Below are 27,256 nucleotides of genomic sequence, written 5' to 3' on the forward strand. Positions count from 1 at the left end.
ATCCTGCCTTATTTTACTAAAATATGCTCACCCCAATCCAAAATCTTTTTTGCACCGTTTCTATTTCTTTATTCATAACAAGCTTAAATTGTGATGTTGTGATTGCTATCACGAAATTCCTTCTCCACCAACACCTCAACCACTTGTCCGGCTTCATTCCTCAGAATGAGGTCGAGCACTGTGCCATCCCTGCATTCAATGAGATCATGGCCAATCTCTTCCTGGTCTCAAATCCACCTCCCTGCCTGTTCCCCATATCACTATTTTAAAATCAGAAATATATCTTTCAACTTCTTGAAACCATTTAATGACTCAGACTCCACCGGACTATGGGGCAGTGAGTTCGACAAATGTATCAGCCTCTATGAGATGTAGTTCTAGATCTACATCCTCTCAATCTATATCTGTGACCTCTCGTCAAATATTCTACATATTGGCCTATTATAAATATTGACCAGTTCTCCTCTGGATTACATTTTAATAACCCCACTCCATCCAAGCCCTTCACTGTATAACTATCCCAATTAATGTTGGGAAAATTGAAATCACCGAATATAATTACTCTATTGTTATTTTCTTCACACATCTCCACGAATTGTGCACATATGTGCTCCTCGACTTCCTGCTGATGATCTCGGGGTCTATAATGAACACCTAGCAATGTGGCTGTCCCTTTTTTATTCCTAAGCCCTAAGCTCTACCTAACAAAGCTTCATTTGCTGCCCCCTCCAAGATATAGCATAGTGGTTAGCACTATGGTTTCACAGCACCAGGGTCCCAGGCTCGATTCCAGCTTGGGTCACTGTCTGAGCAGAGTCTGCATGTTCTCCCCATGTCTGCGTGGGTTTCCTCCGGGTGCTCCAGTTTCCTCCCACAAGCCCCGAAAGACATGCTATTAAGTATTCTGAATTCTCCCTCTGTGTGCCCGAACAGACGCCGGAATGTGGCGACTAGGGGCTTTTCACAGTAACTTCATTGCAGTGTTAATGTAAGCCTACTTTGACAATAAAGATTATTATTATATCATCTCTCCTTATTGCAGTAACTGACTCCTTAACTAATAATGCAATCCCTCCTCCTCTTTTACCCTCTTCACTGTCTCACCTGAAGTTTCTATATCCGGGATGTTGAGCTGCCAATCCCGCCCATCCCTCAACCATACCTCCGTGATGGTTACTATATCACAACTCCGTGTGTCAATCCTCACCCTTATCTAATCGGTTTTACCTGCAATACTCCGGGCATTAGAGGCCATCCAGCCTTGCGTTTCACCCTTGAAACTTAATAAAACTGTATTCCCTCAGACTGGATTGCTTTACTGTATTGCGCTATGTCACAATTTTGCTAACAGTCTGTGTCCCTGCCCTCTGCTGAATTAGTTTAAACTCCTCCCAACAGCACCAGTAAACCCGCTCTGGTTCAATGTAGACTGTCCCACTTGTACAGGTCCCACCTTCCCCAGAAATGGTCCCAGTGATCAAGGAATCTAAAACCCTCCCTCCTGCACTAACTCTTAAGCAATGCCATCTGTGTATCCTCCTATTTCTCTGCTCGCCAACACATGGCACTGGAAGTAATCCAGAGATTACAACCCGTGAGGCCCTGCTTTTTAGACTACTGCTTAGCTCCCTGAATTCTTGATGCAAGACCTCATCCCTCTTTCTACCTATGTCATTGGTACCAACATGTACCACAACCTTAGTCTTATCACTCTCCTCCTTCATGATGTCCTACAGCCATACAGTGACATCCCGGACCCTGGCACCAGGGAGGCAACACACCATCCTGGAATCACGTCGACGGGCACAGTAACACCTATCTGTTCTCCTGACTATAGATTCCCCTATTACTATTGCTCTTCCTCTCTTTTGCCCCTACCACCCTGTACAGACAGGCTGCTTTGTGGTGCCAGAAGCGTGGCTCTGTCTGCACTCCCTGGAGGAACCATCAGCCTCCAAAAGGGAATACCGATTTGTGAGTGGGACCCCAGGGGACTCCTGAACTACCAGCCTGTATCTCTCGGACTGCTTGATCAACCACCTCTTTAAATGTGCTATCCACAATGTTTTCAGACTCGCGGATGCTCAGTGCCCCCAGCTGCCACTCCAGCTGTGAAACCTGGGCTTGCAGGAGCAGCAGCTGGACACACTGCCTGCACACATGCTGGACCTGAGGACTGGAAATATGCCCGGCTCCCCACAGAGCATGACGGCTTTGAACTCTCCTACCATGACTAAACCTGCGAAGACTTTTATATTAAAAAAAAATCAACTAAGTTGCTACCCTTGCTAAAATAACGACTTACAATTTAATACAGTTTGAAAAATACCCACCAGGACTTACTCACCAATCAGCTGCACCCGTTGGTCCCACGTCACTTCTGAACTGTGACGTCACCTCTGAAAGCTGCTGTTGGTGGCCCTGCTGCAAGGCCACTGCTTGCCTTTGAGGGCAGGTAGAAAATAAAAGGAGCATCTCACGCACTCCTCACCGAAGTGCCTCAGTCACAAAACTCCAACTGCAGCCCAAAGTCAGCAATGCAAGATGGCCTGAATCTAGCCACTGAAAACCGGTTTAAGCCAGCTATCTAATTAACCAGCTGCAAGGAGAGCCTGAATTAATCCCGTTTTAAAGCTGGCCTAAAACGCACCTTCAACTCAGACAGCAACTTCTAGTTAATTGCTAAATTATTGAAAGGCTAGACTTCAGATAGAACTTACCCTCCCTCAGTCACAAAACTCCAACTTAAAAATTTTTTTTTTTTTTTTTTTTATATAGAGTACCCAATTATTTTTTTTCCCCAATTAAGGGCAATTTAGTGTGGCCAATCCATCTAACCAGCACATCTTTGGTTTGTGGGGGTGAAACCCACGCAGACACACACAGAGTGTGACTCAGGGCAGGGATTCAAACCCGGGTCCTCAGCGCTGTAGGTCCAGTGCTGCCAAACTCCAACTTAACTACTATTGTTGGTTTCCTTCTTCGCTACCATCCTTATTTTATCCCGCAATTCTAGAGTTTTCACCTTAGTTTAACGTGGTGGGATCGGAGTAGTATTGTACAGTGTACCCAATAATAGTTCACCTGTCTATTAATTCGACCAAAGTGATTGTGTCTGGTCTTTCTTTTTTCAATACCCGTTCTTACTTGTGCCTCAATATTAGCCACAATGGTTCCAATTTAGTGTTCATGAATTAAACAGTGTTAGGATACTTGTTTTTATTATAAATTCAGAGTACCCAATTCTTTTTTTCCCAATTATGGGCAATTGAATGTGGCCAATCCACCTACCCTGCACATCTTTTTGGGTTGTGGGGAGTGAGACCCATGCAGACACGGGGAGAATGTGCAAACTCCACATGGACAGTGACCCAGGAGGGATCACAGTTGGGCCCTCAGCGCAGTGAGGCAGCAGTGCTAACCACAGCACCGCCCAGAATGTTAGGATATGACGCATAATTTCCAATGATCATTCTTTTCAAGGCCCAAATTTTACTGCTCCAACTTTTCAAAAAAATCTCTCATTTGCTAGCAAATCACAAGTTGCTTTAGAAATAATGATATTCAAAACTTAAATACAATTTGGAAGATAACTACTTATATGGGCATACTGTGTAATATGCGGCACATCACTTCGGAATTATTTTTTTATAGATCAATTCTTTTAATCAATTTTGATTGACTCTTTGAATTAAAGATCAAGAATTAAATATAAACTATTATATTTTTGAGGCAAATAGGCCGGAAATTATAAATTTGGGAACTGGTGAACTATCTGCATGAAGTTTGTACATTCTCACTGTGTCTGTGTGGATTTCCCCCGTGTGCTCTGGTTTCCCCTTAAAGTGCAAAGACATGCAGGTTAGGTGGATTGATTGAAGCATGGGGTTACAGGAATAGGACAGGGGAGTGGGCCTGGGTAAAGTGCTCGGAGGGTCAGTGCAGACACACTGGATCGAATGGTCGCCTTCTGCACTGTAGGGATTTTATATTCTATATAAATCATGCACAAAGCAAACTTATTAAAATAATTATAGCACTTATTCAGGGAAAAAGGGAAAGCACAAATGGGTAAAGACACATAGTGATCAACCTTCCTGGGAGGAGCTAGGTGTAGCAGAATTTGGTAAATTTAAGTTTTGGGCATTTGGCAGCACGGTGGCACAGTGGCTAGCACTGCTGCCTCACAGAGAGCTGGGTTCAATTTCTGCCTTTGGTAACTCTGTGGCGTTTGCACGTTCCCCCCGTGTCTGCATGGGTTTACTCTCTTAGTCCAAAGATCTGCAGGTTAGGTGGACTGGCCATGCGAAATTACCCCTTGGTGTCCAGGGATGTGCAGGTTAGGCCACATGGATAGGATGGTGGGGGCGTAGAACTGGGTACAGAATGCTCTTTTGGAGGGTCTGTGCAGACTCAATGGGTCGAATGGCCTCCCCTTCTGCATTGTATGGATTCTATAGAATTGAACAATCATAAACCAGATTAGAATTTAACTCCTGGAATCCTCTCTCCCTCCACCTCATGTCTCCTCCATTAGGCCAGTGTGTCTGATTATACTTCTCTGAAATGCCTTGAGCTATTTTACTATGTTAAAGTTGTTATAAATGTGCAAGCTGTTGTTGTTGTTGTATACTAAGCTTCAGAGAGCGATTCATCATTTATCAAATCTGTGAATCTTTAGCTCGTGTCCTTTAATACGTGTTAATGGAAGTGCTCACTCTAAAATTTCAAGAGATATTATGTAGAACTGGCAAGAACCCGGTTATAAGCTCAGACATACAAAGGTTGAGTACAGCTCTCATTCTCCATCGGATAGATGCACAACAGCTTCACATGCTTATGCATGATTTTCAAACAAAGTCTTACCTTTAGTTAGGAAAAACACTGGCTGACTGTCCAGTTTCTGGTTATTGCTAATCATGTGATTAATCCCTCAGGTGGTCAGCAAAAGTAATGGTTGTCTTAAAGTCTGATCCTGGCCAACACCACCCATCAGCACCAGCCTGTAACTTGGCAACTGGCACCCTACACCAAGAAGGTGCCAGGCCGAAGTCCTTATCAATGTTACATGAAGCCTGATCATTCCGTCTCGCTGCATAATTCAGATTTTAGACAGAACATATTGGTTGCTCATCAATTCCCTCCCTCAGTTATAGCTGGAGCTACATTCAAAAGCTTTACTGTAGCTGCTACTCACAGCTGAGTCCCGATTTCCCATTTCTGCTCGAGGCTGAGCCAAATTCTGTGCCCTTCCTCCATGCTGTCACTATTCAAGACTGTGTCCATTAGCCTTGAGGTGTTAAGATTTAACCAATAAAAAGAGTTGACACTTAGCATATCGTGTGTGTACCCCACTCAGACAGGCGACAGTTGACAGCCAGAGAGTATGCACCTGCAGAGCAACGATCTGGTGATGAACACAAGGTACATAGAGTTAGGAAAAACACTAGCTGTTTGTCCATTTTCTGGTTATTGGTTATTATGTGACTGATTCCTCAGGTGGTTTGCAACGGTAGTGGTCAGATATCCGAACCAAACAGAATAGAACAAAGATGGGGTTCTGGTGTGTTAAATAGAGAGCGCGAGAGAGAGAGAGAGAGCGAGAGCGAGAGAGAGAGCGCACGCGCGAGAGAGAGAGCGCACGCGCGAGAGAGAGTGAGCGCGATAGATTTTGATTTAAAATAGATGGTTTGCTTCAGAGTTGCCATGTCTACGTCAGCAAAGCAGGGCTACAGCATGTAACAAAGTAGAAAATTGGAGTTGGTGCCATGCCTTTTTGGGGTTGTTGGTCTGGACATCAATTTCAATCCCAAAATTGAGACACACCAGGGCTCAAAAACACTCCTCCACTGAAAAAAAATGTCTAAAGGTCACAGGTTAGTTGGCAATGCGTTCGAACAGAATCCTCTTCCACTGTTGGTGGGCACAAGGAAAGGAGTTTGATACATTTTCTTCAAATGCGGATGGCTAACCCCAGGGAATAATGAACAGCTGTGCCAGTCACATCAGTGTTAAACAACAAACAAGTAGAAAACAATATACGTTACAAACAAGAAGAGGGAAGACTAGCACAAAAAAAATGCTTAAATTCTGAAATGCAGGATTGAAAATGTGGGTTTTGTACACAGGTGCTGACAGCTGCAATAATGTTAGTTTGGATGGTTGAAATACACTTGGAATACCAGAGGAGCTGCTTTACCCTGTATATAGGTTCCACTGATTAGGAATAATGAAGTAGGCATAGAAGCCTTTGAAGATTGGGAAAAGATGAGGGTTTTTTTAGGATTCATTTCAAGTTTTATACGTACATCAGCATCTGACATGGGTGGCGCCTCCTCCATATCTACTTCATGTATGTTGGCTGCCCGCGAGGCTGACCCTTTGGTTTCATGCTGTAATCTTTCACTTTGTTCCTGGGCCTGTGAAAAAAAACATCAAAAGATCACACCTCACACAACACTGTCTAACGGCTTGGCTCAATGCAAAGGTTAACACTGGTTAGGATATTTACTTATCAAGATGATAATGTTTGGTTTTATTTAAACAAAACCGGAAATACGGTTTTGTATCATCTCTGCCAATTTTAAAATTGTTCTCATTCTGATTCTACCATTCTGCTGTGAATCCAGTCAGATAGATATGGGCAGTTCACCATCTGTGCAGAACTGCGTCAAATTGAGCAGCCATCTGCTGTGTCTACATTAAAACCAGGACATATTTAACACTTCAGATTCCCTCCAACCTCCCACTTGCGCCCCATTTGTCCATCCCTTGAGCTGTGCCCAGAGTAGTTGAGATGCTTTGTATGGTTTCATTCAGGGTCCCTCTTTAGCTTTCAGTCCTATTCTTTTTACTGGTTTTGGTGTAAACCCTCCATCACATCACTAATTTTCTTCATTATTTTGAAAACGTGGATCATGATCCTCTTTTCCAGTAGCTCTTCAAAACAAGAACACATTTTTCCACGTGCATTAAAAATCTCGCATTCATGCTAAAGCTATTGACAAAACCTTCCTTCCGATTATCGGATTTTCCAATTCTAAATTCCTACCCACATTCACAATGTTAACTGACTATTGGACACGCTATGATTACACTCTTCCACCAGTGGCGACACCTCAATTTTACTTCATCAGCCACCTCAGCTTGTGCTGCAGAGAAATTCCAGTGTTCCAACTAGCTGTATGTTTGTTTCCTAAAATGTTTTCACGTTTGCATGATATAAAAAATGGAATATACATCATGAAGCATCCCACATGTCTTTAAAATGGGGAGTTACATCTATCAGAATCATTCTAGCCTCTATATCAGCTTCATGAGGGCTGCAATTGGTTTCTGCTGGCACTCATGTAAACAAGAATTGACTACTGTAAAATAAATGTCTTCATAATCCAGTCATTTAACACTGGGTAGTGTTTTGCTTCATCTATTTTCACTGCTTAAGTTCGACTAGTGCTTTATAGTCTAAACATTTTATTGATTTTTATATATTTCAGCCCAGCTGTTAAACTAAAAAAATGTCTATCACACACATTAAAATAAATAGTCCTTTATCTTTTTCACTCTTGAATTTTTACTTTTTATCCCCGATTTGCTTTTTTAATTAGAACTGTTTCCAAAGGGTCTTTCTGCCTTGCATTTATTAGGAAAAGTGAAGTTAGATCTTTCATCTTTTTATTTAGGTGTAGTTTTTGAGATGGCATACAATAGAATTTATAAATTTAAGAAAAGTTTCCATTTCCATTACCCTTGCTGTGAAACATATTTCCGAATTTTATTTTAAAATGACCTAATTTTAAGAATGTTTTCCCCCACATTTCTTTTTTCTGGATTTTCCCCCTGAAGCTGTTTGCTCCTCGTTGTCTTTTCCGTTGAATCTTTTTATCATTTTAACCAACTCCCTACCGTCTAAATAATGTCCCACGTTTTTACTACCTGTCCTCAGAATTTATTTTCTTATGCCCAATATCATTCTGGTGAATCGATGTTGGTGATGTATAAGACACATATATGGGAGCATTGCAGGAGCCAACCCAACATGCCTGTTCCACTAAAGTGGATGGATGCAAGTACATCTGTGCTGGGATCACCTAAATGAAATTACACTAACAATAAATCAAAAATAGGGCAAGACAGACAACTACACACTATTTATTGTACTTACCTCAGCAGCAATGATCTCTCTTCAACCATTCTGATATGTATAAAATTAAAAATATCCCGAAAGGGAATTGTTTGAACTTTAGCTCAGGTACGATACTCACAGATCTGCTCTCTCTCTCTTCCCAAACAGCCAATTCCTTTGATTCTATTTCTTCAGGACTCATACGTACCAGGTAAAACGGAACAATCTCTTCTCGCACAACACGTCGGAAGAGCCCCTAAAAAACAAATTGGCTCCACTTTATCATACATAACTTGAAAGAAAAACAAATTAGTTGTAAAAAACATGTCTAGGGTTGAAAATGTGATACTAACACAGATTCAGAGAGCAACAACAGTGGCAGTGTGTTACTGAGTACTGAGTAAAACGTAGGGAGTTTTGCAAAATAGAAGCATATAGGTACCTGGTTCCTGGGGTTCTTCAAATTAAACATAATACTCCGGTATCTGCTCTTGTACTTGCTGTGAGTATCTTGGAAGAGGGTGAAAAGCTCCTTTTCAATGCTCACTGCTATTTTTCCTATTGTATCTTCAGTTACATCAATATCGTCACAGTCATTCACTCTGTCAGAGAAGCACAAATTCATTTGGCTATTGCCCTAATAACAAGTACATACCACTCTCCATCTCAGACAAGGATTACATACGGCACTTGAGATGCTTGGAAGTGACTAAGGCTTAACATACTAGAAATAATAAAAAGGTGGGTAAACTACATGTGGTGCTGCAGTAAGCGGTGGACAGCTTCTAAACAAAATTATTAAACTGCAATATGGTTTAGCTCCCTGGGCTAAATCGCTGGCTTTTAAAGCAGGCCAAGCAGGCCAGCAGCACGGTTCGATTCCCGTACCAGCCTCCCCGGACAGGCGCCGGAATGTGGCGACTTCACAGTAACTTCATTGAAGCTTACTCGTGACAATAAGCAATTTTCATTTTTCATTTCATTTCATATTTTATTAACTCGCGAGCACCTTCTTGGTCCATCTGGTTAAATAGCTCAATTCAGTCTTGTGGCTATCTGATCTATGCTGTGTATGGTAAAATGTTGAATTAAAAATCATCTTCCAATTATTTCTCTTGGTTCATGCTGGAGTGTGACCCACAACACTTCAACATCTCATTTAAATGGCCATTTTCCCAATGTGATTGGATTCAATGTTGTCATCCAGATGTTTACTTACATGTACTATCTTCTGAAGACATCACAAACATAAGGCTATTTTCACCTTTACTATCCCAAAGCACCAAAGCTAGTTATTACATTTCCAGCCTTCTGACTAATGTTGACTAGTAACACACCAAGGGTTCAGAAATTACAACTTGGAAATTGACCATTTGGAAGGATGAACCATGATAGAACAATGGACTTTCTCATATGTAGTTACATCATAATCTTTCATCATTTACACATTTGATTAGTATGTAGACATCACAAAACTTAGAAATAGAGCAGAAAATGAAGGGCATTGTAACAGACTTCAAGGAGGGGACATAGGCTGGTGAACTGGATAGAAGCATGGCGAATGAAATTTATCAGTAAAGTGATGCATCTTAATTGTGTAGTGTAAGTCGTCATACATGTTTTGCAGTAATGTTATTAAACTTGGGTTAAGATGCATACAGTCTGGCTACTAGAGCTGTGATTAATGTGTCATAAAAGTGACGTCATCACTGATTTACAGGTGAAGTGTTCTGCCAAAACTTTTGAGGACCATTTACTTGTTTACAGATAGCTAGCTAATGGAATATTGTTTTATATTTGAAGGACCCCTGGTGTGTAGATAATTTGTAGGGTATTGTGTCTGGCCCTGGTCAAACAAGTCAAGAGACATCTTGTAAGAGGAGACAAAAGAATGCCTTGTGCTTTGGGTACAGGTGGTGTAGTTATTGGGAGGTGCCAGATCCCTTTGAAAGTTAGTTGGTCCGAGACTCTAATCCGAACAGAGATTTTTAAATTTGTCCTGAAGGTTTCTCTTCCCAAAGATTCTGAACAGGGGAAAGCAGGTAGAAACCTGGTTGTTAACTTTATTCAGGGGTGGTATTTGAAATATATTGGTTTGCTTAATTGGAATATAGTGGCAGGTTTAGGAAATAAGTTAGTTTTCTTAAGAACTGCTTTAACTGGAAAGTAATTTCTTTGTTGCTAATGTGATTAATTCTGTGTTAAAATTAAAGTTTGTTTTAACATAAAAGATATCAATTGGTCAGTGTTATTACTCGTGGGGTGCAGTAACATTTCCTCAATTTTGCAAATTGAAAATACCTGTGTTCTCGTCTGGGATCCTAACAGTAGGAAGAATGAGGCGCAATATAAACAAGAAAAGGAATGCAGAAACAGGGAGAGTTTTTGAGTGCACATTTGAGTCTCTGAAGGTGACAGGACAGATTGAGAACGGCTGTTAAAATAGTTACATAAGATCCTTGGTTACATAAATAGAGGCGCTAGTGTACAAAAACAAGGACATGCTTAACCATTACAGAATACTGGTTAGGCAACAGCTGGAGTACTGCAGCCTATTCTGGACAACACAATTTAGGAAGGATGTCAAGCCCTTTGAAAGCAGAGAAGATTTAACATAAAAGGGATGAAAAACGTCAGTTGCATGGAGAGATGACAAAGACTGGGCTTCTCCTTAAAGCAGGGATCAAAGAGAAATTTGATGGAGGTGTTCAAAAGCACAAATTATTCTGATAGAATAAATTAGGAAAAACTGTTGAGTGGCAGGGTAACCAGAGGACATGGATTTAACATAATTGGCAGAAAACTAGCAGCAATAACAAAATTATGCAATGTGTTATGATGATCTTGAATATACTTCCTAAAAGGGTGATGGAAGTAGCTTCAATAACTTTCAAAATGAAATTGGATATATACTTGAAGTGGAAACATTTACAGGGTGATGAAAAAGCCGGATAGTGAGATTAATTGAATAACTCTTTCAAAGAGCCAAAACAGACAAGATGAGGTTTCCTTCTGTGTTGTGATATCAAGTCGTGAATACAGCCCAGTCCATCATGCGAACCTGCCTCCCATTCATTGACTGTCTACACCTCCCGCTGCCTGGTGAAAGGGGTCAGCTTAATCAGACACTTCCCACCCGGGTTATTCTCTCTTCGAACTTCTTCCATCGGGCAGGAGATAGAAAAGTCTGAGAACACACACTAAGATTCAAAAACAGCTTCTATCCCGCTGTTACCAGACTTCTAAATGACCCTCTTACGGACTGAACTGAATTCGCCACGCATCTGAGTAGTACTACGCTCCGTTATGCTTCACCAAATGTCTTTGTGTCTATGTATTTACATTGTGTATTTATGTATGTCCTATATTTTTTCATGTATGGAACGATCTGTCTGGACTGTATGCAGAACAATACTTTCACTGTACCTCAGTACACTTGACAATAAACCCAAATCGTAAGGTACTGTGCTCTCTCATCGGGATTCTGAGGTTGATCTGGAGGCTTAAATCTTTCGAACTGAACTTGTCACAAAAACACTGGGAAACAGGAACTTGCAAATGACAGACATCTGACAGACTTGACATGCATAACAAAACTCGTTGAATTGCAAGTTCTTCCAAAATTAATTTTAGATACTGAAAATCACACCATTTTTAGATAGACACTGCTTCATTAAACATCATCACAGTCCCCCAAATTCTACATATTAAATCTGGTTCGTCCCATCAGAAGCTTTGTACAAAACAAAATCCTGCATCAATCATCCCTCACCTTTTACAAAGGATCTCCTTAAGGGACCGGCGGATGTTATGTCGGATCTGAGGGTTTGATAGCTGGCTGGTGTTTTTTGCAACCGGGGCAGAAGGCTGAACTGCCTGTTTATCTGCAGATTTTTTAGCTGGAGGCTGCTCACATGAATATACAGTATGTTTGGCTGCAGAAGCAGAATGCTTGGATGGTATTCGGTACTCTGACAGTGTGCTGCTGCCTTGTTTGGATGAAGTCTGCTGCTTAGTTGAAATGGGATGTTTTGATGAAGTTTGGGGTTTAGATGAATTTTGTTGTTTGGACGAAGAAAGTTGTTGAGATGCAGGAATAGGCCGTTTAGGTGCAACACGGTGTTCCGTTGAACCGGCAGGGTGCTTAGCTGCCGATGGCTTTGAGGAAATAGATTGCAAAGTTGTAGGAGGCTGTTCATCTGGAGACTCAGAAGCAGTTTGCTTGGGGTCAGCTCCGTCATCCTTTGGAACTATTGAAATAAAATATTTTCAGAGTGAGAATTGCGCCATATGCATGACTGAATTACTGACAATTTTTTGGATGCAAAACTATGGGAAGTGCTGTTGTAAAAACATGCTTCAGTTTGACGAGAGAATAAAGATCTGCAAACACATATTGAATTGAATACTGAAGTTTGGAAACAAAAACTCAGGATGTGCTAATTCAGTAGGCAAGTCTCAATAATATAGCTTACGAATACAGGCATTCACTGCGTTTACAAATTTGACTTGCTTTGTCCAACATTGCAACATAACTTGAATTTAGATTCACTCTAAGGAGTTTGTTTCAAGTTACCACATGGTCCCTGCAATTCAGCCTTCACGGACCGGTTCAGTGCTGACACTGGCAGAAGAAAAAGGAGCCTTCTCAATGTTGGCTTCTAATTTTACCATTTACACCCATCATTCTAAAAAAAAATCTAATCTGTGCATTTGCAATACATTTTGCCATGATTACTGGAAATAGGTTCTCAACCGTGTCGAATTCATGAGAACTGCTAGGAGCTTACTGTTGTACACTTGTGTGATAGAGCGCTTATTTTTTCCCAGCACACTAATTCCTACAATATTCATAATACATTTCAAATTGACAACAGTGCAATAAGTACAATGGTTACGCCGGATAATTTATCTGTATCAGAGCGTGCAATAAACTAATGCGCATAGCCAAAAACAAATTCATAATGGCGTGGTATTTCCTAGTTCAGCTTCATAAATTCACCAAAAGTAACTTTCAAAATATGCAAAGTACCAGACGTAAAAACTGTTTGAATTCAATACATGGAAGAACACAACACTAATTACTTGGAAATTTGTACAGCAGCACCTACTGCTTTTAAGTTGCAATCTACTGAAATGCAATTGATTACCCAGTTTAAAGTACTCTATTTCTACTTCAACTGGAATGAGCAGAGAATGTGATCTATAACGCTATTGCTTGTGCATAAAGTACACAATTTGTTTTTAAAATCGCGACCAGCATTTAACGAGTAAAAATTTAGAAAGTCACGGTTTGTTGCAAATATTTCAGCTGGTGCTCAGTTCATCCATCCTTTACCCCCTCCATTAATGCATGCATTTTATTATGTCCCCAACCAACTGTTAAATTCATTTTGGTTGTCCAATAACATTCCAATGATTTGTTGCATTGTAACATGTGGTGACAAACTCATACTTTTTGTAACCTGTGTCAGTTGAATCCATGGCAGCATTTGCACAAAACAAAATGCTTAAGCTCTAGAGACTTTTAACACGCAATCTAGGCTGACTATTCAATTCAGTACCATGGGAGCATTATTGTCAGAGGTTTGGTCTTTCAATTGAGACACTGAACAGAGGCCTGGACTACTCTTAGCTGAATGTAAAAGACACCATGCTACGACAAGAGGAGCAGGAGAGTTCTCCTAATGTCCAGGCCAACAGCTATTACCCAACCAACATTATAAGAATTAACCTGTCATCTATCTCATTGTGGTTTAAGAGACCGGTGGGCAACTTAAAAATTATGCCTGTACTTCAAAGTAATTAATTATGTGCAGTTCTGCCATGCCCAGTGGGCATGAAAAACAGAACACCAATGCAAGATTCTTGCATGATGACTGTGATCTTGCAATGCTTTTTTTAAAGCAACTTGGGTTTCAAAAAAGTGAATTAACTTTGCAAGATAATAGAAAGTTAAATTGGAGTGTTGTAGTCAGCAGAACATTGTACTGTCAATTATAGCAGAAGTGTATCCCACAACTACTGTACAGATAACAGTATCATCTTGTGTTACAACGGGTTCCAGCATTTACATTTCTACCACCTGAAAATGCACAGTATCAGATTTCTTTTTAAAAGTTCTGGCTGTGCAGGAACATATTTTATCAATATCACCTGCTCTTGCATTCATCACAACTGTCTTGAGATTTTAGATTAAACTCACTGACAAATAAGTAGACTTCAATTATCTTTAAATTTTACATCTTTTTCATCGTTAGTACATCTAGGATTGCAAAACATTCATCCAGAAAGATGCTTTCGGAGTTTAATTGTAATTTGATCCAAGAATTCTTCAAATGAAGGTCTGTAATTAATAACAATATCTGAACCTCTGCACTGCATCTCCGAAACCTTCTCTCTAGCCTCTGTTCTCCCCAGCTATGGTTACATTTATTTACAAACACAAATCCATCCTATTAAATATATTTAAATTAAATATGAAACAATATTTACATTTGTGGATTTAGAGGCTTTGTCAAAATGGGTTATGTAACAGAAAACTATTGACATTGGCAGAGCTTCAATTGCGTATGCCTTACCTAGGACACTTGAGCAATTTCCTCGAGGTAGTGATTGCAATACCAAAAATTGGTACAGAAGTACAAAAGGAAGATTTGTTTACAGTGACATTTTTGCCATTAATTTCACTGCTTAGTGCTAATTTCACATTTTGGCCGTTTCAGATTTTCATTTGATTATACTCCAAAATGTAGTGTCCATTAGATGTCCTAAGATTATTCTCGAGTCCATATCTGGACACGTAAAGACATCATCTTGGCAGTTATGTTAGTACACTGCCAAAGGAATCACTCTCTGGTGGGAGAGGCTATCTTTCAGATGAGAAGCCGTAACCGTCTGTCTGTCCGTTCAAGTGAACGAATGCCATCACCTGCTGAGGAGCTGAAGGCAGATTTCCAGGTATTGCCGATATCTGCTCGTTAACAAAAAGCAGATTCATCTGTCATTCAGGATTGTTCTTGGGACCTTCCAAACACACAAATCGTCTACTGTATGAACAGCAACCATCCTCCAGGCAACACATTTGTTTTTAATCCTGTAGAATTTCTCAACTATTCTATAAATTGAAGAGTTATCTTGGAGAAAGATTGCTGCAGTATTGAGGATGCCACCGTGGGAGTAAAATGTTAAACTGTAGCTCTGCCTGTTCCAACTGCTTCGGTGATGTTGAAAGATTCCATTGTATGTTTTGAGGTGGTGCAGAATTCACTCAGTGTCTCCTTCACCCATCAAGAAAAAAAATCTGATTTAGCTGACGATTTATCTCACTGCTGTTTCTGCTGCAAAATTACACCAGCCTGAACAGCCACTTTGAAACTAACTTACTGGGTGGAGCACTTTGAGATAGCTTGTCAAATACTTCATTATTTTTAATCTATTATTTTCACTGGATATTTCATGCAACTATCATTATGTGGAACGGAAGGAGCTCAACCGTCTACATTGAATATAGTCCCTACACTAATTTGGATTGTACCAATTGGTAATCATTTAGGATGCTTCCAGACAAGATAAACGATTGCACCATTGCTTGCATATTACATGAAACTAGAATCACTTCCAATTCTGTCAGCAATCTAATTCTGTTAAAAGTTAGGAAACACACAAAATGAGTGGGTTCTTTCAGGGGGTAGCAGATGTATGTGAGAGGTGTGGGCAGGGGCCAGCAAATCATGCGCACATGTTTTGGGGTTGTGAAAAATTGGGAAGATTCTGGGCGGGAGTGTTCGCGGTCTTAGCCAGGACAGTGGAGAGGGAGTAGACCTTTGGTGGCGATATTTGGGGTTTCAGAGAAGCCGAAGCTCCTGGAGAGCAGGATGGCCGATGCCATGGCCTTCGCCTTTCTGATTGGACGGCGATGAATTTTGCTGAAGTGGCGGTCAGCATCGCCACCAGGGGCAGCAGCATGGTTGGGTGACCTGTACGACTTTGTGTGGTTAGAGAAGATAAAGTATGAGTTAAAGGGCTCAGCAGGGGAGTTTGAGAAAAGGTTGGGGGTGTTTGTGATCGTGTTTGAGGAGCTGTTCGTTGCGGGGTGGGGGGTGGGGGGGTGGTGGTGAAAAAGGAGGAAAATCTGTACAAACTGTATAGTTGATTGTTGGGAAGAATGTTTCCCGGGTGTTTATTTGCTGTAACCTACTTTGATACAAGTTTGAATAAAATGCGTTTTAAAAAAAAAGGAAACACACAGGTCTCTGGTATATTTCATAATCTAATAGCAACTGTTAAAAATAAAGCAGCAGAGTGATGCATGTAGCTATTCCTCTTACTATTTATGAGCAAACCAAATATGGACACATTTATTTTCAAACAATCCTGTGGCATTTTTTGTTGAACTGTACCTGCCTTCACTTCCACCCTTTGGTTCCTTAGTTTCACTTTCCTGCATATGTTCATATCATTGTTCTTAAATTGACCATTACCAGGTATCTCTCAAATGCACAGAACCATCCTTCCTGCTTTTGCAGTGTGAAACAGCATTCCTGGGATTGGTTTCCATGGAGGGACTTCGGCAAGACTTATCCAGGATAATTTGTAGCATGTGACATCCGACCAATGGATAAAATGTAAGTACTTTCCCTCAATAATTCTTGCATTAGATTCAAAAGCAACTTCAGATGAGCAATTGAATTAGAAGTTTAGAAGAAATTAAGTTAGTGCAAAAATATAGGAATGTTAGATTTTTATATACTACATATTTAATGCACCCAAAATAAACCAGAAATTATATCCAAATACTATCCAACAAAAAGAGATTCACTGACATGACCAATTCCATGGATATTAATTTTCATGGTCCTCTGTTGAAGAATTAACAAGTGAACTGAACGATATGCCCTGCCCAATAACTATGTTAAAATAAACTGTTGAGACAGGACATGAGCATTAAATGCCATGTTTTTGCTCATGTGAAAGGTAAAGCTTGTTTATGTTTATAGCTGTGCTCCAGTCACCTTAGTGTCAGATCCTTTTTAACACATAACTAGAGCAAAAAATTAGGACAGCAAATCACGATATTGACTGGATGCAAACCAGGCAATCGCTTTTTTAAAAAATCTTCTTAAATATAAATATCCCATGGAATCCCTACAGTGCAGGAGGCCATTCAGCCCATTGTGTCTGCACAACCCTATGAAAGAGCATTCAACCTAGGCCCACTCCTCCACCTGATCCCCTAACTCCACCTAACTTGCACATCGCTGGACACTAAGCGGCAACTTAGTATGGCCAATCCACCTAACTTGCAAGTTGAATGTCCAGCTGTTCAGGAAGTAAGTTTTCAACGTTGCACAAATTTTGATATGGAAGCAAATCAGTAAAAGTACATAATTTATACAATGCCTTTCACAACTTCAGGACGTGGTAAAGCATTTCACTTCTAATGACGCAATTGCTAGCATAATGCAAGGAAACACAGCAGCCAATATGCAATGAAAGTGTGAGCAGTTTTACTGAAGTTAGTTGACAAGTTGTTGGGTCAGGATACCAGGAGAATTCCCCTGCTCCTCTTCATGACAGGTTACGGGATCCTTTACCTCCATGGAGAAGGCCGAGGAGGCCTCATTTCAACATTGCATCCAAAAGACAGAATCTTGAGCTGCAGCACTCTCAGTACTGCATGGAGGTTTCCACCTAGATTATGTGCTCAGGTCTCTGCTGTGGGATTTAAACCCAAAGCCTCTGAATCAGAGGTGAGAGTGTACAGAGCATATGGTTGCAAAACTGAGATCAGAAAAATTAGGTGAGTAAATTATGACAGGTTAGATTATCACTTACGTTGCCCGTGTACAATTTATGCCAAAAAGTTAATTATTGCAGAATTGCAATCATTCAGGACACTGAACACTGCAGCAACTCACCAAGGGTCCTTCAACAGGACCTTTCATACCAGCAACCTCCACCATCTAGATTAGAAGGGCAAGGTAGCAGATACATAGGAACACCACCACCTGCAAGTTCCCTCCAAGTCACTCATCATACTGACTTGGAACTATACCGTCATTGCTTCACTGTCACTGGGTCAAAATCCCAGAACTCTCTTCCTAAAAGCACCTTGTGTAGCTACAACACATGGTTCAAGGCAGCGGCTTCCCACCAACCTCTCAAGAGCAATTCTGGATGGGCAATAAGGCTAGCCTAGCCAGCGAGGCCTACATCCAGTGGAAAAAATAATCAGGCAGAATACAACACTTCAGAGATTGAGTAATGATGCAAACTAGCAGTTTTTTAATCTGGGACCTTTCTAACTGAGGAATTGAACTGAAACCCACTGCTGGCCTCAAGAATCCAAATGGAAATACTTTGGCCAATGTCAATCTAGCTCACAGGACAAATCTATAATATTAAACGCCCAGTGCTTCATTTTTGTAAATTTATCAATCCATCTTGTATAATTTATACATTACAATTATACATTATTAGAAGAGTTGAAAACTTGGAACATTTAAAAAAAGTCAGTGGCATCCATTCCAATAAAGGTCCTGAAGTTAGAATAAATCCATTTCATAACTATGATTATGTAAGTGCTATCATGTTGAAAACAGAAACTCGTGTCTGTCACTATAGAAGACATTTGTTAACATGCAAGATAAATTATGCACTAACCTTTCGAAAGTTCCTTTACTGACGCCATGAAATTTATAATATTATACCTTAATCTATGAACATAACCTCAGGATGGCCTCCCTTCACCTATTCACTTCCTCAGGTTTTTCAGAGACTGTTGAAAGTCCCTTGTGAAGTTTGGAAAGCAAATTAAATTCCCAATATAGACACAAACAAGAGATCAAGTTTCGGGCATATTTACATATTTTCAGTTATTAAAAATATTAAATGCAACATAAATAACACTGTCCAGCAGTCAGTTCCATGTATGCTCCATGTTAAAAGTAATCTATGATGGCGCAGTGGTTAGCACTGCTGCCTCACAGCACCAAGTGTTCAGTCCCAGCCCCGGGTCACTGTCTGTGTAGAGTTTGCACATTCTCCTAGTGTCTGCATGGATCTCACCCCCACAACCTGAAAAGATACGCAGGGCAGGTGAACTGGCCATGCTAAATTGCCCCCTTAATTAGGAAAAGAAAATAATTGGGTACTCTCAGTTTATTTTTAAAAAGTAACCTAGAGCTCAAAAGAGAAACCTTTCAATAAGCCTGCTTTAATTCCAATTTAAAACAGACTTTTAAGCTGAGTTTTTAACCACAGACACAACGTGGGCATTAAGCCTACTTTTAAGAACAAACGTTATCATAAAAGATGCCACTTGATCTTCACGGAAATCAAAGGAAATGTTTTGCATATGAAATGAAATGAAAAATCGCTTATTGTCACGAGTGGGCTTCAATGAAGTTACTGTGAAAAGCCCCTAGTCACCACATTCTGGTGCCTGTTCGGGAGGCTGGTATATTAATGTAAAACAAGTGTGTTAGGTTTGAGCTTGCAGTCTTCAAAAATAATGTTTAATAAATAAATGTGGAATGATACGTAATAGCGATGAAGACATTTTGAATATCAAAGTTTTTCATACATGTCTCAAAATTAAGGATACCCAATAAAAAGCATAAATGGATCAAGGACCCATTTTGAAGACATAAATTAGTTTTGTTTTATGTTAAGTTCTGCAACAGAACTAGTTGCCCAATGTGTTAGTGTCTGAGTGCACTGGCAATGTTGTTGTAGTCCATGATTTCATGGCGCATTCCCACAAATGAAGTCCAATTTCCAATACACTAGCTGAGGAAGATGTCAAGCACATGTTAAGAAAATTTGCCAGAAGCTTGGAAGCAAAGCAACTGCTCACCTTCTGGTCAGTTGGGTGCACTCCCACAATTCCTCAAATTTAAAATTCACACCCTTGCGTTATAATCCCTTCATGACGGGTGGGGTTACTGGGTTATGGGGATAGGGTGGAGGTGTGGGCTTGGGTGGGGTGCTCTTTCCAAGAGCCGGTGCAGACTCGATGAACCGAATGGCCTCCTTCGGCACTGCAAATTCTATGGTTCTATGATCACATCACCCCCCCCCCCCCAATCACCACATTTGCGGTCTACCCACAAAGAAATTATCATTCCTCCAACTCTGGTCTGTTGTAATTCCTCATGATCAGACTGTGGTTAGCCTTATGCGACAGAATTTCTTCCCAAGTTAGTCCAACTCTCTTGGGATTGTCCTTAAAGTCCACCTCTGCGAGCAAGCTTTTAATTAGTCCTCTGACTAACATGATTTAGCTCATCATCTTTTGCCGATGATGTTTCAATACGGGACTTGGTTCTGTGAAAGGTACTATGAAAATGTAAGTCATTGTAGCTTGAACACCTTTTAACTGCATACGCTAATTCTCAATCTACAGAGTAATCAATGCTTTGGGGGGGGGGGCGAGATACTATTTGCAATTTCAATGCAATTGTTCCACCTGTACAAGATAAACCTTTAAACCGAGATCAACTTTCTGAAATGAGAGTATAAATATGTCTGAGGTTTTATTGAACAGGTTTGAATTACTTTTTGAGAACATGCTCTCCCAATATTCAAAATTCAATTTCCACCACCGTTTCCAAATTGATCATAGTAATTTTATAATAATAATCTTTATTGTCACAAGTAGGCTTACATTAACACTGCAATGAAGTCACTGTGAAAACCCCTAGTCGCCACACTCCGGCGCCTGTTCGGGTACACAGAGGGAGAATTCCGAATGTGCAATTCACCTAACAGCACGGCTTTCAGGACATGTGGGAGGAAACCCACGCAGAATCGGGGGGGGGGGGGGGGGGGGGGGGGGGAGGGGGGGGGAAGGTGCAGACTCCACAGTGACCCAAGCCGGGAATTGAACCTGAGATCGCTGTGAAGCAACATAGAACAGTGCTAACCACTATGCTAGATTGCAGACAAGTACGTCGAGTTTTGCAAATAGTATAGAGAATTATAAAACATCAGACAGAATGGGCCAAATGGTGGCAGATGCAATTAATTTTCAGAACCGTGCATTTAAAACAGTAAAACCCCAGTCACTTGCTAGGGCACTTCAGAGACCGGTTAAGAGGTATTCATGTTGATGTGGGGCTGGAGTTGAGCAAAGGCCAAGCCAGTAAAGGGCAGAAGGTTTAAGTTCTTAAATGGCATCTATGCAACAGTTTTGTTATGACAACCTACTGACTTTTATTAATCACAGATTTTTTTTTAATTTCATAAAATGAATTGAAATTTTCAATCTGGAGTACTCAACATTACTACTTCAGGCCTCTGGATTACTAGTCCAATAAAATAACCACTGCGCTATCTCACTTCCACTACCAATACTACATATTTTAAGACGACAAGCAATATCCCGCTGCCTTGGGAAAGTAGGCAGCATAATCAAAGACCCCTCCCAGCCAGGTTATTCACTCTTCCAACCTCTTCCATCGGGCAGGATACAAAAGCCTGAGAACACGCACTAACAGATTCAAAAACAGCTTCTTCCCGCTATTACCAGACTCCTGAATGACCCTCTTATGGACTCAACTGATCTCTACGCATCTTCTCTACTGTTGTAGCACTATACTCGTATGTTTCACACGATGTCTATGTATTTACATTGTGTATTTATCATGTCCTATGTGTTTTCACGTATGGAACAATCTGTCTGAACTGTATGCAGAGCAACACTTTTCACTTGTGCTTCTGCGCACGTGACAATAAATCTAAATCTAAGGAATGCAAATATAAACACAATGGAATGATTCAGAAGAGTGAGGAGGATCTTCGACACATGTGGGTGTAGATAGATAAAGCATTAAAAAAAAATTGCTCATAGATAGGGCTTGGGGATCATCGTCAACCTGTACTAACTCAATGGTTAGACAAAAGGAAAGAGTACGGTGTTCAGTTTTTGGTTGTTCCATTATAGAACGAACGTTGAAGATTATTTTGCATAGAATCAGCAGAATGATACAAGTGTTGAGAAGACATTAGAATAGATTTGATATGCGAGAATTACATTTACTGATTGTTATGGTTAAGAGGAGATTTAATCTAGTTTCCTTTAAAATGGAGTTGGATAGTTATGGGAAAAATTAGTTTAAACAAGAAGAAAATCAATGATGAAATGTGATTAATGCCACGAAGAAAGTTAAGTGAGATTGAGAGAAAAACTTCACGCAGAGTTGATGAAATATCGAATGATTTATCAGTGGTTGAGGCAGATATAGTTGGGAATAGTAGATAAATATTTGAAATAACTTGCATTTACATACCACCTTTAACAAAGTAAAACAGCCCAAGGCACTTCACAGGATCATCAAACAAAATTTGAGACAGACACACAAGAAGACATCAGGGTAAACCACCAAAAACTTAGTCAAAAAGGTGGACATTAAGAAGAATCATAAAGGAAACAATAGAAAGATGGAGAAGTTTAATGAGGGAATGCCACACCTTAAAGCTTCGCAGTTCTAGACACTATGGCCAATGATGTATGATTAAAATTGAGGCCATAATTGGGAAGCACAGATATCAAAGGAAAATACAGGACGAGAAGGAGCAAGTGGTACAGTGAGATTAGCTTCAGTTTGATCTAGCAAAAGGCTTGCATAGGCGCACTGGACTGAATGATCTTCCAAAGTGTAAACGTTCCAGGTTCTAATTTTTATTTTTAAAACTGTTTATAGAGTACCCAATTCCTTTTTTTTCTAATTAAGGGGCAATTTAGCGAGGCCAATCCATCTATCTTTGGGTTGTGGGGGTGAGACCCACGCAGAAGATTCTAATTTTATGCCAATATTCTACTCCTGCATAATGGGAAGCCAACATAATCAATTGCAAATTACTTTCTTGGTGAACTATAAAATTTCATAATTGGCTAATATTTTCATTAATGTTCAGCAAAAATTAAGAGAAAGCTTTCTAAAAATTCTAATTTTCATGTTTTTGCACCAACAAACAACACATTTCAGAGAGGTGCGTGTTTCAAATGTCAGCAAGATGGAGAAGAAAGAAAAAATCAGAGTTCTTAAAAGCAGCTAGCTCAAGTCCAACATTAGCAAAAGCTTGGATCATATCTTTCTTCACTTATGCTTGCCAGGGTGCAGGAGGGCAGCCGTAATACAAGAAATTAAGTGTGGAAAATGGTTAAGATAGAGGTTTACAGCATTAAAACAGGCCCTTCAGCCCAACTTCAAGTCTTTTCATGTTTTAAATGTGTCGAAAATTGCAACTACAACTGCTTCAATTTGATTATGTTTAGCTACTCCCTTAGAAACAAACTTTTAGTCTCAAATAAATGAGTTCAAAAACTGTTGTCCATTTTATTCAATTCCCAAATATATGTACCAGAAAGATTCAAAAGGAATGAAAGCAAGATAGAATAGTTGTAACTTTTAATAGTTAATTATGTCACTATGACATACTTAATCAAATCAAAAACTGTCCATGATCAATTTGATTGCATGTGAATGGTTGGAAAAATACAAATGTCTCTGAAAGTTGCCATGTGCTCCGAATAAGGTGAAAGCGGAGTTGAGAAATCCTGCAATGCTGCATTATTTTTCTTTTGGGAGAATGTTACTGCTGTTCCTTCCTGTAGCCCATCTGCAAGCTGGTGTTCTAATTAACATACAAATATCTATTCAAAAATTAAAACGCTATTGCATTACGCAATAGAATTATGTAATGAAGTTATGTACCAATGAATTATACCAGTAAAACACTGCAAAGAGCTTTCTCTTTGTAATTTACAGGAAAACATTATTTTGTTTAAAAACTGCTAACAGAATGGCAGCACGGTGGCACAGTGGTTAGCACTGCTGCCGCACGGTGCCAAGGTCCCAGGTTTGATCCAGGCTCTGGGTCACTGTCCGTGTGGAGTTTGCACATTCTCCCTCTGCTTGCGTGGGTTTCGCCCCACAACCCAAAGATGTGAAGGGTAGGTGGATTGGTCATGTTAAATTGCCCCTTAATTGGAAAAAATGAATTGGGCACTCTAAATTTATTTAAAACAACAAAAACTGCTAAGTTATTCCACCCACCATCACTTGGATTCGCTACTTATGTGTAACAGCAAATTCAACAGATCAAATGATGATGGTAATATAAGAGGTAAATGTACATTTTTGGAAGTTCAAAACTAAAATGTTTGAATATTTTTAGTTCCATCCCGTGACAACTTGCTTACCCCATATCCTCCTGTTGACGTCTTCAGGTTCTGGATCATCTAGGACATTCACTTCTTCTCAATAGATGCAAATTTTGCTCTTCAATTGGCTGAATGATGTGCAGATTTGTGACAACTTTTCTCACTCTCTTGCAGCTGCTTCCATGCACCCCACCCCGTCACCCCCCAAAGCCAGAGCCTTCACTAATGGTGTGTTATGTAAAACTGGTAAAGAAGCTCACTCAAGTACCAGATTTTATAGCAGTAATCAAGCACTTGAGATACTGACTTCATGTCATTTCATTGTGTTGGCTCTCAATCCAGTTTTAATGACATTTAATAGTTGTATTAGAAAATATGCTCATCAGTCTCCGAGTGTTGACCAAGTTGCAGAATAGGAATAACATTGCCAGCAATATTAAAATCAAGGCAAGTCGACAATAAGAAAATCCTGAAATTAAAATTCTGAAATAATGTTTCATCCCTGGCTGCAAAGAAACCCGCAAGTTCCCATGCAGTCCGCACACAAGCCAACCCCTTTAAACAACTACATGTGCGTGGCCACATAAAAAAAAATTAAAGGTCATGTATTTAAACAAACTGCCCGCGCAATCCTGAAAAGAAAATTATGGGGAGAACTTAAGTCAGGGACTGCCCTTATTTTTGAACTGTCAAATGGCAATCAGGAACTCTATAAAAAGGTTCCCAGTTGTAATACTTGAGTACTCTCACATTGAAGATTTATAGAGAGTACATCATAAATTTTACATATATCATTTAGTGGTTACCACGAGCAATGCAGCACCTATTTACTTGCCCTTTGTTTCCTGTGCCACATATCCAATGTTTTCACAATACTGGCCTAAACGTGGATACATCCCCAGGGCCAGATGAGACCCAGGTTCCTGTCTGAGGCAAGGAAGGAGGTTGCAGTGGCTGACAATAATTTTCAAATCTTGTCTGGCCTCAGGAGGGGTGACAGAGAACTGGAGGACAGCTAATGTGGTGTTATTATTCAAGAAGGGAAGTATAAGCCAGTGAGTCTAACTTCAGTGATAGGGAAATTACTGGGAAAAAGTCTGAGACACAGAATTAATCACCACTTGGAAGAGACAAGGATTCATCAAGAAATCAGCGTAGTTTTGTCAAAGGGAGATCATGCCGTACAAACTTGATTGAATTTTTTTTGAGGTGAGGATAGTGCGGTTGATGTAGTCTACATGGACTTTAGTAAAGCTTTTGAGAAGGAGACTGATGCAAAGGCTAAGAGCCTATAGGATCCAGGGCAATTAGGCAAACCGGATCCAAAACTGGCTTAGTGGGAGGAGGCAGAGGTGATGATTGAAAGTTGTTTTTGTGACTGGAAGCCTGTGTCGAGTGGTGCTCCATGGGGATCATGAATGATCTCGATGTGAATGAAGGAGATACAATAAGTTCACAGATGGCACAAAAAATTGGTGGCGTGGCAAATAATAAGGCCTCAAGTTACAGGACTGTATAGACGGGCTGGTTAGCTGGCCAAAAGAATGGCAATGGAATGTAACCATAAAATTGTGAGGTTGTGCATTTTGGGAGGACTAACAAGGAGAGGGAATATACAATGAATGATCTGAACCTAGGTGTACAGGTTCACAGATCTCAGAAGACAGCAGGGCAGGTAGATAAGAGAGTTAAGACAGCCTATGGGATTCTTGCCTTTAACAGAGGCATTGAATATAAGAGCAGGGAGGTTATGCTGGAGCTGTATAAAACTGGTTGGGCACCAGTTGGAATACTGGGTGCAGTTCTGGCCACCACACTATAGAAAGGAAGTGATTACACTGGAGAGGGTGCAGAGGAAATTCACCAGAACGTTGCCTGGGCTGGATCGTTTCACCTATCAAGAGAGACTGGATAGGCTGGGGTTGATTTCCCTGGGGCAGAAAGGGTTGAGGGGGGACTTGATTGAGATGTATAAAATTATGAGGGGCATAGATAGGGTGGAAAGAAAGATACTTTTCCCCTTAGTGCAGGAGTCAAAAACCAGGGGCATAGATTTAAGGTAATGGATGGGAGGTTTCGAGGAGATGTGAGGAAAAGGGAATCTGGAACTTACTGCCTGAAAGGGTGATGGGGGGGGGGACCCCTCACAACTTTAAGTACTATTTAGATGAACACTTGAAATGCCATTGCATACAAGGCTATGGACCAAGCACTGGAAAATGGGATTAGAATAGTTAAGTGCTTGATGGTCAACGTGGACATGATGGGCCGAAGGGCCTCTTTCTGCGCTGAAAAATTCTATGACTCTACAATAGATAATATAGAGTGCGTAACGGTACTTGTATTTCCAACTTTTAACTCCTCTTAACTGGTTGAACTGAAACAAGAATACCACCTTACCTGCACTTAACGATCAAGGGAGAAGAAAGCAATAAAAATAAATTTTCTAATGCAAATCGGCCTCAAGTTTCTGATGAACTGGTTATGCTGTGTCTACTCTTCTGCAGCAATGTGAAGATCAGCATGAACAGATGATAAGCAAGAACACTATTGCTGGCTCCGTGAGTGGTGAATAACCTCTACTTAGCAGCACTAATGTCCATCACTAATACAGTTTTTTCATTAGCTACAGATACAATATCCAAAATTCAGCAATCCGTAAACCAAACATCTTTGAAATGACTCGCTGATCTTGCTCCAGGATGCATTTTAGGTAATAATAATAATATTTATTATTGTCACAAGTAAATTTACATTAAAGTCCCCTAGTCGCCACACTCCAGCGCCTGCTCAGGTACACTGAGGGAGAATTCAGAATGTCCAATTCACCTAACAAGCACATCCTTCAGGACTTATCGGGGTAAACCAGAGCACCCGGAGGAAATCCACGCAGCCACAGAGAGAACATGCAAACTCCGCAGTCAGTGACCCAAGCCAGAATCAAACCCAGGTCACTGGCG

The 27,256-nt window shown here is 40.4% G+C and overlaps 1 protein-coding gene across 6 annotated transcripts in view; it reads right to left on the reverse strand.

Annotated features, from left to right (window-relative positions):
* LOC119969738 (death-inducer obliterator 1-like) overlaps positions 1 to 27,256 on the reverse strand; it is a 188,794-nt gene that overhangs the window by 49,110 nt on the left and 112,428 nt on the right. For all 6 annotated transcript variants that reach the window (XM_038803761.1, XM_038803758.1, XM_038803760.1 and 3 more), the window contains 4 exons: positions 11,898 to 12,375; positions 8,568 to 8,727; positions 8,265 to 8,381; positions 6,309 to 6,419 (listed from right to left, as the gene is read on the reverse strand). In XM_038803761.1, coding sequence (XP_038659689.1) covers positions 6,309 to 6,419; positions 8,265 to 8,381; positions 8,568 to 8,727; positions 11,898 to 12,375 — 866 coding nt within the window. The remainder of the gene's footprint in view (positions 1 to 6,308; positions 6,420 to 8,264; positions 8,382 to 8,567; positions 8,728 to 11,897; positions 12,376 to 27,256) is intronic.

The sequence above is a fragment of the Scyliorhinus canicula genome, chromosome 7 (assembly GCF_902713615.1).
Source record: "Scyliorhinus canicula chromosome 7, sScyCan1.1, whole genome shotgun sequence".
NCBI lineage: Eukaryota > Metazoa > Chordata > Chondrichthyes > Carcharhiniformes > Scyliorhinidae > Scyliorhinus > Scyliorhinus canicula.